General features: G+C 43.6%; 1 protein-coding gene across 12 annotated transcripts in view; it reads right to left on the reverse strand.

Annotated features, from left to right (window-relative positions):
* The window catches only part of ptprt (protein tyrosine phosphatase receptor type T), a 320,800-nt gene that overhangs the window by 100,465 nt on the left and 201,657 nt on the right, over window positions 1-18,678 (reverse strand). For all 12 annotated transcript variants that reach the window (XM_070992933.1, XM_070992915.1, XM_070992925.1 and 9 more), the window contains one exon: window positions 5,247-5,382. In XM_070992933.1, coding sequence (XP_070849034.1) covers window positions 5,247-5,382 — 136 coding nt within the window. The remainder of the gene's footprint in view (window positions 1-5,246; window positions 5,383-18,678) is intronic.

Raw genomic sequence — 18,678 nt, forward strand, 5'->3', positions numbered from 1 at the left:
TTATTTTTATACTCTTTTGCATAACGTACATTCATGGAGTTCATATATTTTACATCCTTTTCATTGTCTATTTGTTCTTTTTTCTACCTTTTCCACTGTCTGTGACAAGTGAATTTCTCCAGCATGGGATCAAAAAAAATTTTCTCTTATCTTATCTTATCTTATCTTATCTTATCTTATCTTATCTTATCTTATCTTATCTTATCTTATCTTATCTCTTTTCATGAAGAGCTAAATCCTGTTCTCAGTGTTATTCTGTTACGTTGAGATGACAAAGTGCTCCTTCTCCGACAGCCACCAACAACTGTGATATATGTGAAACTCAAGCCTCGTCTGTATTTGCCCACATATTCATGTGAATCCTTATTTATACACTTTAACCCTGTAGGACCACTGCTATAAGGAACTTTTTCTCTCTGAAATCATCTCTGGCAAAACTACTCACTATTACTTCCTGTGCAACCGTGAGCTGAGGCGGCCTTTTTCCAAGCAGGCAAGGACTCAGATTTTATCATAGAAATTAAGGCGCATTCATGTCTAATCATTCAGAAATGTCGTAAGTCAGCCTGAACGATGAGGAACTTTTAAAGGACGTGTTGCTATCGAGGACGCTGAGATATGAGAGGAACATTTCGGCGCGTGTTGGCAGAGAGCAGCGGATCTGTGTCTGCATGTCGTTCCACAGTCCCATCTGGAGCTCTCCCGCTCTCTCAATCTGTGTGTGTGTCCATGTGTGTTACAGTCCGTGGCTCTGCCCCTGTCAATACTGGCTTCAAATGCCTAAGGAGGAGCATCAGGCCGTCAACGCGCACACACACACGCACACACACACACACACACACTGAGATGGTGATATGGCACTGACTTTGATGACGCTCATATTTTATAACTGGCCACAAGAGCCAAAAAAAAAACAGGCATAGAGGAATACATGTACACAACTCAGACACACATTCTGCACGCACACACACACATTAGCGGTTCCACTTCGTACGCTAACAAAATGCTTGTTGCCACAATAAAAGCATCTCTGCAGATCTGCCTCTGTGTGTGTGTTTCCACGTGTAGCTGTGTGCACGCATCAGATGCATCTTCGCGTGTTTGCGTGCTCGTTGCGCACATGCAACCCGATTACCAGAATAAATGTTGGCATGGTACGTTTCTGCAAACCATCGGTATGTTGAAATTAGGCACAGGAAGCGGTTGGTGAGGGTTTGGAAATGATATTTTTGGCTGAAAGCGTGACGGAGCAGATTAGCCACGTGAACCGAGCGTGCATTCAGCCTGTGCCTCGTACAGCCGGGGGTGACATCCACAGCCATTGTTCATCTGCTTGTTTGCCTACGCGTCTTCATTGGCATGCTTTTTCACTTGTTCTCATTCAATCTGTGGGACCGGCGAGGCCCATCAAGGTTGGGTCTCTCTTTTTTAAGGTCGACCTAGACATGACAACCGTACGAAAGCCTCAAATAAAAATAAAATACAGAAAAAGGCTGCAGGGTTAGAATTTTTAAGAGCTAGGATGAAAGAAAATAGGGGTGAAAAAGTTGAAATAACATATTTTTCCATCAATTTGCAGTTCCAGAGATGTCACCTTTTCTGAATTATTCAGTCAAGGTCTGATTCTTCGGCATCATATAAGGGAAAAAAGCAGCCCGTGTTTAGGGAGCTTCAGGAACTTTAATCATTCATCAGTTCTCCTCTCAACCTTTTTATGAAAAGTGTATCTTCCAGCGCTGGTTGTTTGAGCCCTCGGGGCCACCTGGCTGTAGAAACATCGAATGCCCATTAAGACTTCAGCCACGTCCAGCGTTATTCACTTTTACATTACATGATCAGCAACACGGCCTCGCTTTCCTTGAAAAATAAAGTCCACTTGGAACACGTGTAACAGCTTCTGAAAGATTAATCGGACAGCTGAGCATGCTCACATCCCAGCAAAGTTTTGTCATGGAATAATTTATGGGCTCTGAAAGGAATGTAAAACACTTTCGGTTTGGAGAAACATTTCTTCTGCCACCCCAGACGACTGGCTAAAGTGTGTGGAATGAAATATAGATGACCTCAGAAAACGGTCCATGATATACCTCCCGCTGTTCCATCCATACGTCCCCTTTTATTAATTCTTTGTGATTCTTCTTCCTCCCTCTAGACGGATACCTTTTCTCTCTCCTTTTAATTTCCTCTTTCTATCCTCTTCCTCATTCCATGATGGCTTTTCTGTCATGCCTTCGTATGTGCACCATGATTCATCTGAGCTGGGCCTGCGATGGGACAGCCTCAGCTTGAGCTGAGCAGCATCCAAACTGCTTCCTTCCTCTCTTTATCTTCTCCTACATGGTTGCTTTTCCTCACTCCTACACCCACCACGCTGCTGTTTGCCCTCTAATTGGCCTTTTCATGGATATTATGCCCTGTTAGCCTGGTTAGCATGTGATTAGCATATCCGTTTGACCCCCAGGTTAACTAGCGCTGCCTTGTTTTCATCTTTCATAGTCTTCAAACCGTGTTCATTTCCCTTCCTCCCCTGTTTTCCTTGCGGCTTCCCGTTCTGCTTCTCCCCTACATTCCCCACCTGCACCCTCTTCTGAAGTTTCTAACTGCATTTCTTGTTTTTTCTGGCATTTTCCTCCTATGGCTCTAATGCATTTTTATCCTCTTGGCGTTTAGGATTTTCTCTGTTAGCCTCTGATTAGCATTGCTAACTGACCTCGTGCCCTCTCTGACTCCCGAGCCTCTTTGGCTCACTTGAAATGGATGTCATGTTGTATTCGGACTGGCAATAAGGTATCTGCTAGCCTCCCTCGCAGTATTACTGTAGATGCAGAGTTTTATCTCGCCCTCGTTGCGTTTGACTAGGCCCGAGTGTTTGCATGTTTGTGGTGAAGAAACAACACGCTTGGATTTTAATTGTACTGCTAACATGTGGTTTTATCCATCAGCATGGCCGCTGTGTGGGTGGGTCGGCCGCATCGCTTCATGATGTGTCTCCGAAAGAGAGATGTAGAAGAGATTTATCCTTTAAGATTCACCACTTCCTTGCAGCAAACATGTTCAATGCCACATTGTCTGAATGCACCTCCATGTTCTCATCGCAGGGCGTCATATACTGACCCTGCTTTGTCACCCTCCTCACCGTCTCATACAGGCGCCCAACATGATCCCATGTGACCCACCACAATACCATGACCTTTGCCCCCCTCAGGGCTTTGTTGCTCTTCCTACTGCTTTGGGTGAATCACTTGCTATGAGTGTCTAATATTGCCGTGAGCAGGTTTACAGAGGAGTTAGCTGAAAGCCTGATGCCTCATCGAGGGGCGCGACAAAGCGTCTTATTTGTCGATGTGGGAATGAGCCCGGGTTCAATGCACACAGTGTGCTGCCTTTACTCCTCGACTGAATACAAGGTCCAGTTTCCTTGCAGCATGTGGGCATGGATGTACTATGAGAACTGGATACTGATATAACTTGCTCTTTTTTGTGTTTTTGCAACCACACATCGATAACTTTTTGAATCTAATAAAGTGTAATAAAGTTTACGAGCCTTTGCAGTTCAGCTTTTCTTCCAAGTATCGCTCGCAAGATGTCACAGTGTGAGAAACGGAAAAAAGAGCAAGCTCTTTGTGAGCAAGCTCTTTGCTAACTGTTGGCTGTATCATCACTGTGACGATGACTTTTACCTTGATTGCAGCTTTAAAATGTCAAAAAAGAAAAAAAAAAGCCTCAAAAATAGGTAGTTTTGACAGACATTTTAAAACATTCAGGTTATCTAAAGACACAAAGACTTTCACTCTCCTTTCACAATAAATGTCTAAACAATAACGGCTTGCCAAAGTCAGCATCATTTCCTTGTGAAATAATGATACTAGTCCTGAAATCCTCCCAGCTGCGTCGAGTCTACGTCGCCGTTTATTTTGATGCTTTTAAAAAAGTCTCACGGTTTAAGGCTTTCAGACCAAGTAATCCTCGTGCCTTACGTTTCACCTCCCTGTGGCTCTAGTCTTAGTTTTGTAGTGCAAATATGCTTCAAATGCTAACATCACAAAAAGCGCCACAGTGTTGTTCGCATGTGTTGCGCTGAGGTGACTTTCTCTTAAACTCCTTTGCTTTAACGGTCGCTTCTCGGCAAAGTTTTGAACGTGAAGCAAAAAAGCTGACAAAAACGATAAAAATGGCAAAAATCAAACAAATGTGAGTCGCAGCAAAAGCAAAATGTGGAAGCGTTACGTGAGCGGGGTGGAGAGGGATGGCAGAATGGATGAAGCGGTAGAGAGTCAGAGAAAGTAAAGGAAAGAAAGGCAGGTGATGGTGGCAAGCCAGTGTGCATGTTCACACAGACACAGAAAGCTGTGTATGTCTGCTAACCCAAAGGAAAGTAATTCAACTCATCAGGTTTTCCATATCTAAACTCTGGGCACATCTAGCATTATTATTCATTTTGCCTTTAAGGGTTAGAGGGGATTAAGTACATCTCCAGATTTAATACATAATTCTGACCTTTCATACTGCCTGAAGGAATGAATAGAAGTTTGTGGCCTTCACAATCGTAGCACTGTGTGTATCCTGCAACGCTGGATAAATGCTAATCTTCAGCAAGGATTTTTGTTGACTGGCACGGATACAACACAGAGAAACATTCGAAATTCTGATTCAATCTTCAATATTAATCGTTTCACTGAAATCTCCTTCCCCTCAGGACATTAACCCTCTCTGCTGAGCATCTGTCCTTATCTGTTTGTCCATCTGTCCCTACATATTATTTTATACCTGCATATCAATTATGAGGACACTTGGCATTATGAGGTCTATCCATCAGTCTGTCTATCAGTCTTAGCTTAAAGATGCTAAATGTAGTATTTTACTCATACAGCTGTCTGAGTGCTCAGTTACAAACTGGCACAGGCGTCGTAAAGACGATTGGTAGCCTCAATGTAAATGTCAGTCCTGCTCTCATTGCTGCCGTCTTGAAACAGATTTTGTAATCAGTTGCTGGCTCTGCTCACCATCTGCTCTCACCTTAAACTATAAAAGCTGCAGCTGAGCTTCCTCTGGAGGAGCTCAACGGCAAACATGGCCGCACAAATTCAGCTCAAAAAGCAGCGCAGAGTCTGACAGAGGCTACCAACTGTCTCATCTTTGGGTTAAAGGAATCAAAGATATAAAACGTGTTGATGGTTCATTGTTAAAATGCTACACGCAGCACCTTTAAGCAGCCAGCATGTCCTGACGTTGGGTTTATTACCTACCTGCGTTTGAAGGTGAGGACGACGCCGAGGAGGATGATGATGAACATCAGGATCCCCGCGATCACTCCGGCCATTTTCACCGTGCTGTCCACCTGCTTCTCTGGCTCCATGGCATCTGAGTCCTGAGTGGACGCACCTACACACACACACACACACACACACACCGGCACACCCACACACAGGTACGCACATTGTCACATCGGTGGGCGACCATGGACAAACAGCCAGGCACATACACTCACAGAGCACCACACACATGTATGAACACAAATACACACATACACACACAGCCTTACAGAGAAACACAGCTGAACACACACTCTCTCACGAACACACACAAACATTAATATGTTATCCACAAACAAAGACACACTTGATCCCAAGGTGAAGATAGTCTGTACACATCCATATGCAAAGAGCATAAACACAACTTGTAAACACGGTGAGGGGATGAAAACATCAGCAACATGCTGCAGAGCACAAAGAGCGAACACGGTGTGTTTGTGTAGTCTTCAACGTAAATGAGAGCAGATATGAACAGTTTTGTTAAAAATGAGATTTCAATGGAATAAATAATCTCTTCAAATTCAGCACTCATTTCTCGAAGGTGAAAAATATTTTTGTTTGGAGGTCAGTGACGGAAAGCTTTGTGTCATTGGAAGTCACGTCTTGAAGCGCAGGTAACACTGATTACAGGGAAATTTAAACCATGTGGGGACCATGAGATTAACATACATCAAACTGAAAATGATTAAAAAAAAAAGTCCTTGTAGTGAGCGCTTCATCAGCTCCTGAAAATCAGCGTCCCTCACACATTATGAAAAACAAGTCTTTCAAATTAAATCATCGATGCTAAAAATGAATAAATAAAGTGATAAAAAGAAGCCGAGGATGGAAGACAGAGACGAGTGGCAACAATTTCAAAGCCACAAGATGTTTTTTACGAGTTCATTCCAACTGACCAACGACAAACAGCGCACACACGCAGCCGTACAAAGACATCAGGGGTCAAAGTCCACACATGGCGGACCGCCTCTGCATCACTGAGCAACACCACATCAATTAGTGCAGCGACTCAGTAAGCAAATGAACAGAAAGTAAAACTTGAGCATGTAAGGATGGTGCGCACAGAGGATTTAACAGGAGGCCAAAGCACATTCAGCACGTCGGGGTGCTGCTGAACTGCACGGTTTGATGCAGAGGTCAAGAGTCGACTCTCAACAGACTGAATGAGAGAAGGTGCAGCGGGTGAACGAGGAGGAAGGCAGGTGGAAGACAGAGCGTGAGTCACCGCTGCATGCAGAGACGGGATGTGCTTAGACTTCCTCATTTCAGCACTGGTCTCACGATACTTTATTTATTTATAATAATAACACGTTATGAAACTTTAAGTGCTTTCTGGTGCTAATGAACTGGATGTTGGACACATTTGATTGATGAGCTGATGACCTCTAATCACATGCTAAGCCTACATATTCCTGCTCATCCCATCCTGTCCCGTTCGTCTCCCCCTCCACTTACCTCCCTTCCTCCCTCTCTTCCTTTCTTTCATCCCCTCTTTGCATATCGCTCCCATCTCACCAGACATTCGCTGAGGCCCCTAATTACTCTCCAGAAAGGAGCCCCCCCACACTGACTCTCCTCCCCCCTAGCTTTCAGTACATCCATCCTACACCGGTCTTAACGGACAACTTCCTTCCGTGTTCATCCCCGTCCTCACATCCATTCATCCGTCCTGATTCATCCCATTTTTTCCAGTCTCCGATTAAAAGGTTTTGTTTTTTGCTGCATGGTCTAACCTGCTGAAGAGTTCACTGCATCTTTCTCCTGTAAGTATTTTCCTCAACTTGGAAATAATGTAAGATAAAAAGATGCTAAGCTGCTCCGGGGGCAGCGTTACGGTTTTATCCAACAGCTCCTCAAGAAGAGCAAACTGTACGCTGCAGAACATTTGCCTGAGTGAATATCTTTAACAACACTGACACAGTTATTTGTAATGTTATACAATGCAATTAAACACAATGCATTAGCAATGCAACTGAAACTAGAAGCGTCTACCGTGAGCAACAATTGTGCACCTGAACTGCAGAACAAACTACATCTCCACTAAATAGCTGCCGGATTGACACATTCTTTTAAAGCCAGTTAATATTTTCAGATGACATCTCGTGAAACACAGAAAGGGTGTCAAGTGGTCCTCAAGCACGAGCTCTCGTCCGAGTTACGCTGTCAGCTCTGAGAGAGACGCCGCTCCGTTGGACGGAAGAGAGAAGCAAACTAACGAGACTATTAATAAAGCTGCTGCTCTGTGGGAGGATGAATAAAAGCAAGGTCAGGAGTGTCACCCAGAGATACAAACATAAAGAAATAGGCAGCGCAGATAAACAGAGATAAAATAAATAAATAAATGAATAAAGACACAGAGGTATATGTGGGAGATGACAAGAGAGTCAGCAAAGGGAAAGAAAAAAAAAACTTGAAGAAATCATAAAAGTTAGACATGTTGAAGGAAACAAAGGAAGAAAGCCTGAGAAAGGCATAAAGGAGACAGAGAGGCAGAGGGAGAGTCACATAAAAAGACCTGACATGACAGTGAAGAGAAAGAAGATGCAAAGAGAAAGACCAGAAACCCTCAAGCGAAGGACCCTGGGATCCTACACATGAATACACCTGTTCTCTCACAGACGTGCACCAAGCAGCCTCTTGTTATAACCTTGATAGACAAAGACAGCCGATTAATAGAGTAATACTGCTGCGTGGGAGTTCAGTTTAATCCCCTGTCTCTCTCATCTTCGCCCCCTCTGCATTAACAACACAAGGTTGGCAGAGGAATCCACTGAGCTAACGGCTTAAGCACCTAACCTTGGCACGCTCGGTAATAACTGCCGCAGCCCTCAATGGCTGCGGTGACGAGATGTTCTTTTAAAAACCCTGAATGCCTTCAATAACAACACATTCACCGTCTTTGTAACCAGATCACGGACGGCGTGCCCGTCTTGAAGCTGCATCATCTTTGAAAAAGTAAAAATTAAGAAGATACATCTGTCGCTCTCCATCCCACGCTTTAATGCAGGAGAGAAAACGAGACGTTCCCGATGGAAATGAGACGTCAAATAGACGTTTTAATGGCGGAGTTAAGTTTTAAGTGCTGTATTTTTTAAAGTGCTGAATCCTAAACACACCGTGCACATTCCTGAGAAAATAACAGGATACTCAGTGAATGAAAAATAGTCTGAGTTAAGCGATCAGTAGTAACGACTTAAAGCCGAATATATACTCAAAAAAAAGATGAAGGGCATCCAGGTCAGCTGTTTGCAGTTGTAGCTGGTGCAGGAACGAGCGGTGCTACGAAATGTACTTATTTATATTATTACATAAATAAGTAAATATAATTATTTATATTTATTGTATCGCAGGTGGCACACAGGTAGCTTATTTGCTAACTTGATTCAAAAAAGAGTGTTTTTTCAGTTTAAAGTCTGAATCAAGATCCCAACCAGGGTTTGCAGTTTTGTCACATTGGCTCATCGGGTTTTGGTTCCACATTGCAATTAAGCGAACATACTGAAGAACTACAATGTGACAAAGCTACATCCTCATCACCTACGTGGACCCTTTAGTTGCAGCTGATTGGTTTATAGACCCGTGTGCGTCTGTTGTTTTGTTTATTTGGCATGAACTTCCTGTAGTCGGTCTAAACCATTGAAACATCGTTCAGGTTGATCCAGACCGAAACCAGGTCTTTACATGAGAGCAGGGTTCAACCGTTTGGTCAGACCACGATCCAGGGAAGGTTTCTCTCCTCTAATGTTCAATCTGATCAAACTAAAAAACAAGAGCGGTGTGAAAGGGCCCTTAGAAGCAGACCGCCACTCCAACATGAAAAGGGATGTGAGAAATGGGGTCAGACAAGATTTGTGAACGCTTGGAGCTGCGATTATTTTCCCACATAGCAAATTGCTGCCGGTAAGGGAAAGTGTTCGTCCATCTGTTTCAGACAGTTAACCCCTTTTCAAAAGGTGCTTTCCAGAACTCTCAGCCTGATGAAGTCAGTGCTACAGGACCCTAACAATTGGGAACGATGCTATAACTGTACGCGCAACCCTTTATTATATGAGGTGCACTGAAAAAAAAGGCAAAGCCAATATGAAGAAAAATGACCTGCTTTCGTGTTTACTCAATAAGTACTTATCCAATATGCTGCAAGCATGTCGGACAATTAGAGCCATGAAAGCAGCAGTTTATCTTTGATCAGACAGTAGATACGCCCGAACTCGCATATTTCACTCCAAACTTTTTCCGATCCGGTGCAAGCAACGGACTCTGGACCCTAGCAAAGGATAACTGGTTCAAAGTATTGCCTCCACCAACCAATTTTTAGATATTAGCCATGATGTGCATCAGTGTAGGGCCTGTTTGTTTTTTATCCCATTAACCTCATCAGAAAATAGCCAGGAAGGACACCTTCTGATTGGCTGATTGGCTGCTCTATAACCAGCTGAGATGTATAAAGGTGTGAATTTTAGTATCTGTACAGCACATTAGAGTTACACGAGAGCCTCGAGCGATCACGTATCTGTGTAGTCTCTGCCCTGGTAATCACCCCACAGGTGTATTAAACCTCAATTTACCCCCTGAGCGATCCACAATATGTATCACCTGACACATTACAGTGTGACCCCATTTGTCCACTTCACCGGCTCACGTGCTGATTGGGTTCAACAGTTCATGATGTAACAGCGGAGGACCCCATCTGGCGACGGGTTCAGCTCCATTTAACACTGCGATTGGCCAGCTCAGGAGCCGCTCGGCCAATCAGACGAACTCTGACAGGGTTCTGACCGTAGCCGGGGAGAAGTGATCTAATGCGACTGTGTCCATTACCGGAGGGTAAAAGTTGAGACGAAGCAAATCGCCAGAGCAAAATAGGATTGATTGACAACTGGTGCGGACACAATATGGAGGACAGCGTGGCCTCACTTATTATTGTATTGTCATTGTCAGCCAACAGGTGGCTCATAAGTACGTACAATTTATGAATCCGTCTTGCTGTCTTGCCACCGGCACTGGCAGGTGGCGTGGGTATTATTTTCTTGGCACGTATCAGGTCCCTAAAAAAGACGTCAGGAACAGCAGAGGGCTTCATACCCAAACAATTTGTTTGACCTGCTGAACGTCCTCATCTTCCTTCTTCATCCAACAGGATTTGCTCCCAGTTCACACAACAGGAACCTGACAGTAGCTACAGTACAGTATCCTGAACTTTGCTGTCGTAATGGATATTTTGCACCACATGAGGTAAAAGCACCTGGAGGTTGAGGCATCGACCACTTCTAAGTCAGCTCACCTCTCTATTGAATATACATTAAGCAAAGAAGGCGCCTGTAAAGTGTCAGCAGGCTGGAAAAATCAAACCGCTGCAGTAAAAGGTTTGGACTTGATCACAGAATTATATGCAGTTACAGCCTTGTTTCATTTCTCCAGTGATGAAAAATAAGTCAAAATCACCCAAGATCATTACTCTTGAGACGCCACAAGATGAAAAGGTCCTCGTTGACACTTGCTCTCACTGGCTTGTAATGGGCAACCAAATATGTGACCAGAAAGACTAAGACAAAAGAGATGTGTTGGTTTTTTTTTACTGTAATAAATCATCTTGAAAAAACAGTGAATTTAAAATAAACGGAGCAAATGCAAATGTGTTTTCACAACACGGCACGGTTCATCATGTGGTGTCGAAGAGCTGAACGGAGGGAGGCGTGGGGGGGTATTTCAATCCCCCCCCACCCCCCACCCCGTAAAATCCTCCCAGGAGAAAGACATGACATATCGATCTGAGAGGTATAACCGCTTTGACTGTCTCTCTACACGCCAGATTTCACAACCGCTTGGCCTTCACAATGATAGAGCGGGGGGGATTCTGTAGGCACGTTTACTGGTGGCTCCAGGGACGAACAAACCACCTCTCTGCCTCATAAACAGGGTGGGAAGTGATGCACAATGCTACCGTACAGCATCGGGGACATTATTCAATCCACAGAAATGTCTAATTGCTCGCTCAGCATCTTAGATTAGAAAAGTAAATTTGGCCCCAAAGTGTGTGTTACATGCGCAGCACTTTCTCTTCATTCAAGTATTGTGGGAGTTTTTAGCAGATACGGATACGCTGTTCAAACATTTCCCCTCTGCTTTATTTAATTATTCCTTTCAATGCTATACAACACTCCCATGAAAAGAATCAGCCGTTTCATTTATTTATTTTCAGTTTGTCTGTGCTGGAAACGTTGAACAGTATTATTTTACGTTATTTTTTGTGCTGGATGGATTTTCTTTAAGTATCGTGTTGAAATATATTAATTTGGTCCTGGTGTGTCATCTAAGGAAAAGCTGCCTTCAGTATTAATATAACACAGAAGAAAGATAAATGCATGAAAGGGGACTTCCTCTGTGTTGGCCATTATGACTGCGACAACATCGGGTTAGTCATGATATTGACTGCGTCCAAACGGCATTAATCCCCAGAATGTCTTGTGTTCCTGAATGTACACAAGCCGCATGAGTGTGTATGTGTGTAATATCCTTCTCGTTTATACATTCCTCTGCACTTTTTCCTCTTTTTATTCCTCCTGCTTGGAGAGCACGATAAAATGATCAGGGAGGAATTATGAACAAAACCAGAGATATTAAAAACATAATCTCATCCAAATGGAGAGAAGATTGATTCTCCCAGCTATCACTGCACTGCTGCAGCCCCGAATAGCATATTAAATGCTGCTTTTCTCTCTGTTTGTGTGTGTGTGTGTGTGCGTGCGTGTGTGTGTGTGTGTCAGGTACAGTACAGACTGCTGTTTAAGCAGAGTGCAGCTTTTGTGTGTATGTGCGTGTTCTGCTCTGTTTTTTTATGTGTACATTCGTGACTGTGCACGTGCATGGAACGTGACTGTCTTGCTATTATCATATACATACTGTACACACGCTCAGTGGCCACTTTATTAGGTAAAATCTAATCCAACCGTTCTCTCATAAAGTCCATCTTTATAATAAACTTCAGCATTGATTGATACGCTCAGAGAGGGAGGAAGATTAGCAGCTGAATGAACACCTCTTTTAATAAAAACGTGGCGTCCAACATGTGGCTGAGCTGTTGCACTTGCATTCGCCTGTGTAGGTGTACCTAATAATGTGGCCAGGGAGTATATGCATAAAATGGAAATGTCAAGCATATGTACGGATTGAATGTGTGTTATGCAGGTTATGTACTGTATGTGGATATATACGTGTGTGTGTGTGTGTGTGTGCGTGTTAGATCTGGGTTGATGTGAAGGTTTAGTTTCTGTGTATTGTTTGTCAGCAGCTGCGACCCGCTGGGAGCATCCTCTGTGGATTACTGTTAGTGTGTTTAACAGGATTACTAATCTGAACTATGCTGCCACAACGCTCTGTGTGTGTGTGTGTGTGTGTGTGTGTGTGTGTGTGTGTGTGTGTGTGTGTGTGTGTGTGTGTGCGTGCGTGCGTGCGTTTGAATGTGTGTGTGGTCAGAGGATGATGGATTAACATATCTTAAGTCTTCATAACTTAGTAAACAATGGATATTGCTAATGGTTGCCTCTCATTCCCTCTCTCGCGCACAAACACACACGCACGCACGCACGCACACACACACACACACACACACACACACACACACACACACACACACACACTAGTTTCCATTAATGTTGACATTAATGTTAAGGTCAGCAGGACACGGTTTACTAAGTACTTTAGAGCTTTTAAGAACTAAAACGACTTAAATGCTTCGTCATCTGGTCTCTGCAGAGAGAGAGTGTGTGTGTGTGTGTGTGGGGGGGGGGGTTAACACTGAAAATTATTTTGACAATATGTAATATCCCCTAAATAAACATTTTGACCACATGAAAACAAAAGGATAAAGTCTTTCATTGGCCAAATATTACACATGGTGTAATATGTTTGTGAGTGAATGCTGAGAGAGTCACTGTCAGCCAATGACTGGAGTCCTCTCTGTCTGCACTGCATTTTACCAACACTCATTCCTGACACTGACACATCATACTGTTCAGCATTAAGCTCCATTTTTAAAGAAAAGATTCAAAGTGCGGCTGCATGCGTGTCTGTAAGCGTCACACTGTATGCATTATCCGTCCTCTCTCTAATCCAGATCTGTTGACAGATACATGACAGCTTCTCTAGCCCTGCTGATCCCATTTGCTGGAAACAATCCCAAAATTCAATGCACCATGTTGTATGATGACCAAATCAATTACGCCGATACACGAGCGCGCCGAGTAGAATACAACTTTGATTCCCCCTTGAAGGGAATTTGTTTCTGACAAGGCAGCACAGCCAAAGGCCAAAGTGAATTGCATGTTAGCACACAGCTGCTGTAAGCTGACAGCCACAAAAGCAGGAAGGCTGGCAGGGAGGTAAGGCCTTGAAATTACAAAAAAAAAAAAATAAAAATCCAACAACCTGAAACCAAAAACTGACAAATCGCACAACTCCAGCTCATTCTGGCAGACTTGCAATAAACGCACAGCAGGAAATTCAATTATGCAGTCATTATCAGAAGAGCAGGTTCACACTAAAAAGTAATCTAACTGCGAGTGACTCATCGTTTTCTCCATGAAGGCCGAGCACGCAGAGCACTATTCAGCAGCATACATGAATATATGAAACAGAATGTAGAAGTTTTCATGAGAGGGCTCAAACTGATGCACAATCAAACGTTATTATAAATACAAGAACAAAAGGGCCGTTCAAAGCTGCAGAGATCGAGCTTTTTGTCAAACCTCCAGTTAATCTAAGGTCGTTTTCACACCTGACCGAGCGGACTCGGGTCGATTGGGGAGCTGAAAATCGCAACATTGTTGCATTTATCACTTGTTTCGGTTCTACTTTCACGCTGTGATTTCTAAAGCGCACTGAACTTTCTGAGCAGCATCACATGGTTGAAAGGGGCGCTCGTCGATTGGACAAAGTAGGAAGGGAAATCCCTCCCTCCCGGCCTGGAAAAACAACAGTGAACGCAACTGTTCCTATAATGCTGTCGTAGCTTGTCAGGGATTGATTCTGTAATTTTTTTCTAACTTTGACGATCTAACATGTGACAGCATATGAGCTCAGAGTTTAAGGACTGTGACTGTTGGTAGCTGTGATTTGATTTTGTTTAAATATGCCAAATTGTGAATTTATGGGTTATTGTTGTTCAGACAATTGAGCTAAGCTAGCTAGCAACTGCTAATATCAGCGGTCACTTGTTGCCATAGCAACAGTAAACATTCACGTAAGGACTAATGAGCTGTAAATAGAGATGCAGAATCAAGCTATAAATACAGATGAGCTACGTTGTATTTTAGCATGCGTATGCGCTGCGTAAAGTGTCACTACGTACATTTGGTCCTGTGTTTGGTCCGATGAGCTTTCACACTGCATACGAACCAAACCAGGGTTCACTTGCAAGCGAACCGAGACCCACCAGAGTTCGCTTGTTTGGTCCACACCAGAGTTCGAATGAGCTTTCACACCTGCTCAAACGAAGTGGACTGTCCAAGGAAACAAACTCTGGTCCATTTAAAGCAGACCAAACAGCTCTGGTGTGAAAGCGACCTACAGATAAAAACTTCTGTGCAGCAGCATGCGTCTTCTGTGAGACTAATTTACAAAGAATTTCATTACAAAATCTTATGCTTTTAAAAAATCGGGTAATTCATTAAGTCAAGCAGAGCGAACTGCAGCAGCACTGACTGGTTGTCTCATAAATCCAGCAGACGTTTTCTGAACGTCTCACCTGCCGCGACTATTAACTGTTTGGTATTGTGCTCAATTTATATTTGGGTTAGCATCACAATCTAGCTTTGGAACATTATATCAACAAAGGAGCCCAGTAAGCCCAAGTCACCCAACAATCATAAGCATCTATTCGGAGGTAAAAGCGAAGCAGAGCATTGGAGGCTATTCAGTAATCTGCTACAGCTAGTTTTTTTGCACTACAGAGCTATATCCAGGTGGACAGAGCCATCGAATGAAGCACAAAAAAGGTTTTCTGTTGCTGAAAGAACGTGATTAAGGCTCATTTTTCTTTGGCTTCAAAACCCCCAATGCCTCTGTTTTTTTTTCCAGTATCACCACAACCTCATATTTTACCTCAGAGATGCAGTTTATTAGCTAAACTACAATTAATTTAAGACCCAAATACTGGAGTTACAAATCTCTCCCCTAATTTTCTGCTTTCTCCATCGCTCATTGATGAATCTGTCTGCCTCCTGCTCTGTTTCTCTTCACGTCTTCTCCTCCCTCCATCCATCCCTCGTTCCCCCTCCTCATCCCCAGATGCTGGTGAGTACTTTACGACCTGGTCCCTGAGATTTACGCAGGGACAATTGAACATTTTGTCGCTGTGCTGTGGAGCAGATGGGAAATTCATGGCGGAGCTGGAAGGGCGAATTTAGCATAAGACAACAATTCGCCACAATGTCTGTCTGGCGGAGAGCGAGGCAGGTACACCTGTCTGCATACACAATGCTGCGATAAAAAACCAAAAGAATCCTTGAGCCTGAATCTGTCTCCACTGCTGCCTTTGTCTTTTCTCTGACTTTCTTCAAGTCAGTTTCTGTCACTCTGGCGCTTTTTGATCCTTTCCTTCTCTCCTGGGTTTTATTTACTTTCCTCTCTGGAATACGGCCTCTTTCTCTTTTTCTCTCAGCTTCATTTCTCTGTCAGCTGCAGCTGCAGACGAACCTCGCGTTCGCCCGGGAAAGCTTGAACTGCACTTCATCCGTCGCTGACTGGTATTGTGCCCTTAAAATGTCACATCATCACCAGATATTCACCTAAAAACACCCCTCAGGAGTTTTTTTTCCCCCTTTTAACAGTCTGACTCAATCTGTTGTAAATTCAGAGAGCAAACTGACTCACTAAGCAGCAAGCAGGCAGCACTCAGCCAGGATGGGAAAAAGGATGGGCTGTAAAGAACAGTGTGTGTTTGTGTGCGTGTCATGGTGTAGGTCAACGGGAAAGATAATTCAGATATGATCCCTTCAACGTTTAACTTCTGCAGTTCAGGCACGCACACTCACATCACACACACACATACATACACAGATAGCAAGCCACATGTTGCATCAGTATTGCACAGCGCCAGAGTCAGTTACAACACGACTCCGTACACCACCAATTATAATCGACCTCAGGACTAATGGGAATGGGAATTGAAGCTGACATATAATACCAGCGTATGGATGACAAGGGGTGAGTTTGATGCTCCTGTGAGCGACAGAACTTCAACGCGTGCAGGGCATGCAGACGCCGCCAAAGCAGGAGTCCCACTTATCAATGCACGCTTTCTGCTACACAAAGAGCAAAAAGGCATCACTTGCTTCCCTTCAGCCAATCAAAACATGAAAGAAATGGTCTGAAACTGAAGCTGCGTTTGCACTGCAGGCCCTCTTGTTGACAAAGATTTGTCGGATTTGTGTCACGTCTAAAAGGAAAGGAGATGAGACACTTTAAGCTGCAGTGTAAACTCAGCCTACATCTTCATTTTGACTGAGCTAATCTGTTGTTATTGCATAACAGTTGAAATATACGTTTGTGGAGGACTGAAGCAGGACAGATGAACAAAGTGGGACTTCTGCCGCCTGGCTCGTGCTGCACAGAGTGGGTGTGATCGAAAAGCAGGGCTGTGCTCATTTCACAATCAAATCAATCTGCTCTGAAAGCGGACTGACTGCAACGACTGCAGGAGTCATATTTACCAGTCAGCACATACTATTTCATACTGTAAAGCAAATATCTTTTGTGTTTGTAAAGCTGGGGTTATTTCCCATTTAGACTTTTGCACGTCAGATGTGGTGCGAGCAGAAAAAGATCAGACAGGCCGCTGAGGAACAACCGAGCTCTGCCCAGTTCCCCCTAAACTGACTGACCTGAAAGTGAGTCAGCCCAAAGACAGAGTCAAAGTCAACCCGTCCTAACAAACGGACGCTTGATCAGAACCTCTTGGCGTCACTTTTTAAGGCACTGGGCTCCCGTTTGGCATCGTTTTTAAGGCGCAGGGCAGTCCAGCTCTACAGCCCGTTCTCACTCCCAAAGCATCAAACGATGTCGTGCAAAGAGTGACAAAAGTCTGCATTTGGAGGAAGGTGGTGTGGCTGGACGGTTCAATCCCAGGAACCAGGAATCCGAGGTTTGACGCCAAGGGGTCCTGACCGATATGTGACGAGTTAGGGTTGAGAGCTTGTTGTCAAAGTGGAGCCATTAAGTTTAAAGGCTCCTGGGTAGAGACAATATGAAGAGGGTTAAACAGTGAGTTAGTTAGCTGCTGTCACTGGCTGAATGAGAGGAAGTACTGAACACAGGAACACAGTGGAGGAGGGTAAAGAGATGCATCAAAATGTCGTATGTTGCTCACAGACTTATTGCAGTCTCACAGTGCATCGTGTTTTGAACTGCCTTCCGTCTTTGTTTTCACTCATTAAGGATCGGGCACGAAAAGCTAATTTGTGAAGGTAATAAGTGTTAAAAAGTAACCACACAGTGTTCAGCATTGAAATGAAATGCCATTTTAATGCACCCAGAGGTTTCTGCTTTCATTTGCATTGAGGTAAGCAACCACACTGCATATGAATACAATCTACATTTATTCAATTTAGGATTTCACGAGTGTCCGCTGTTGTGCATGATATGCATAATTCTTTGTGCAACCTCAATTTCCCTCAGGGCAATAAGTGTTATTGTATTCATGTGAAGTCATCTCATACTCTTGACAAAGAATTGTGACAGCAGTTTACGGCTGTGTCTGCTGTTGACTGATTCCCTGCTGCGTCCCCATTGTTCAAGTCAACATTTTGATTGTTGCATCGCTGAATGACAGCCGTACTCTGCTGTCACGCCTCTGCACTGCAAAATAAAATCAAATTCAGTAAACATTGTTAAGCTCCTGTGCTTTTATTGCACGTAGAGGACTGGATTGTGAAAAACTAAAAGAACAGTAATACATGAGACAGTTTTACTAGAAAGCACTTTTTCTCATAAGATTCATTCTCGCTAAGTTTTTGTTAGCAGCTTCAATTAGATAAAATATTTTACTTCACATCAAGTGTTGGTACATACAGCAATCAGTGTCACAGCTTTCAAGGGTTGGATATCTTATTTTGGAATGTAACCCATTTATGTCTTTAAAGGCCTCATTTACTGTAGCGATGCTGATGAAGGTCAATAGTCTGAAAATATTCGGCTGATCATGGAGAGAAATTAAGAACTGAAGTTTATTTGCTTTCAGATGTAAATCCGCTTCCTTTCAATGAATGTAACAGTACAAAGCAGGAAGGGCAGGGAAGGAGGGTTGTGGTTTCCCTGTCAATGCTGAGGCCAAACCTTCGTCCTCATCCTCCCTGCTGCAACAGTTCAAATG

This window comes from Chaetodon trifascialis, chromosome 3, assembly GCF_039877785.1.
Source record: "Chaetodon trifascialis isolate fChaTrf1 chromosome 3, fChaTrf1.hap1, whole genome shotgun sequence".
Classification (NCBI taxonomy): Eukaryota; Metazoa; Chordata; class Actinopteri; order Chaetodontiformes; family Chaetodontidae; genus Chaetodon; species Chaetodon trifascialis.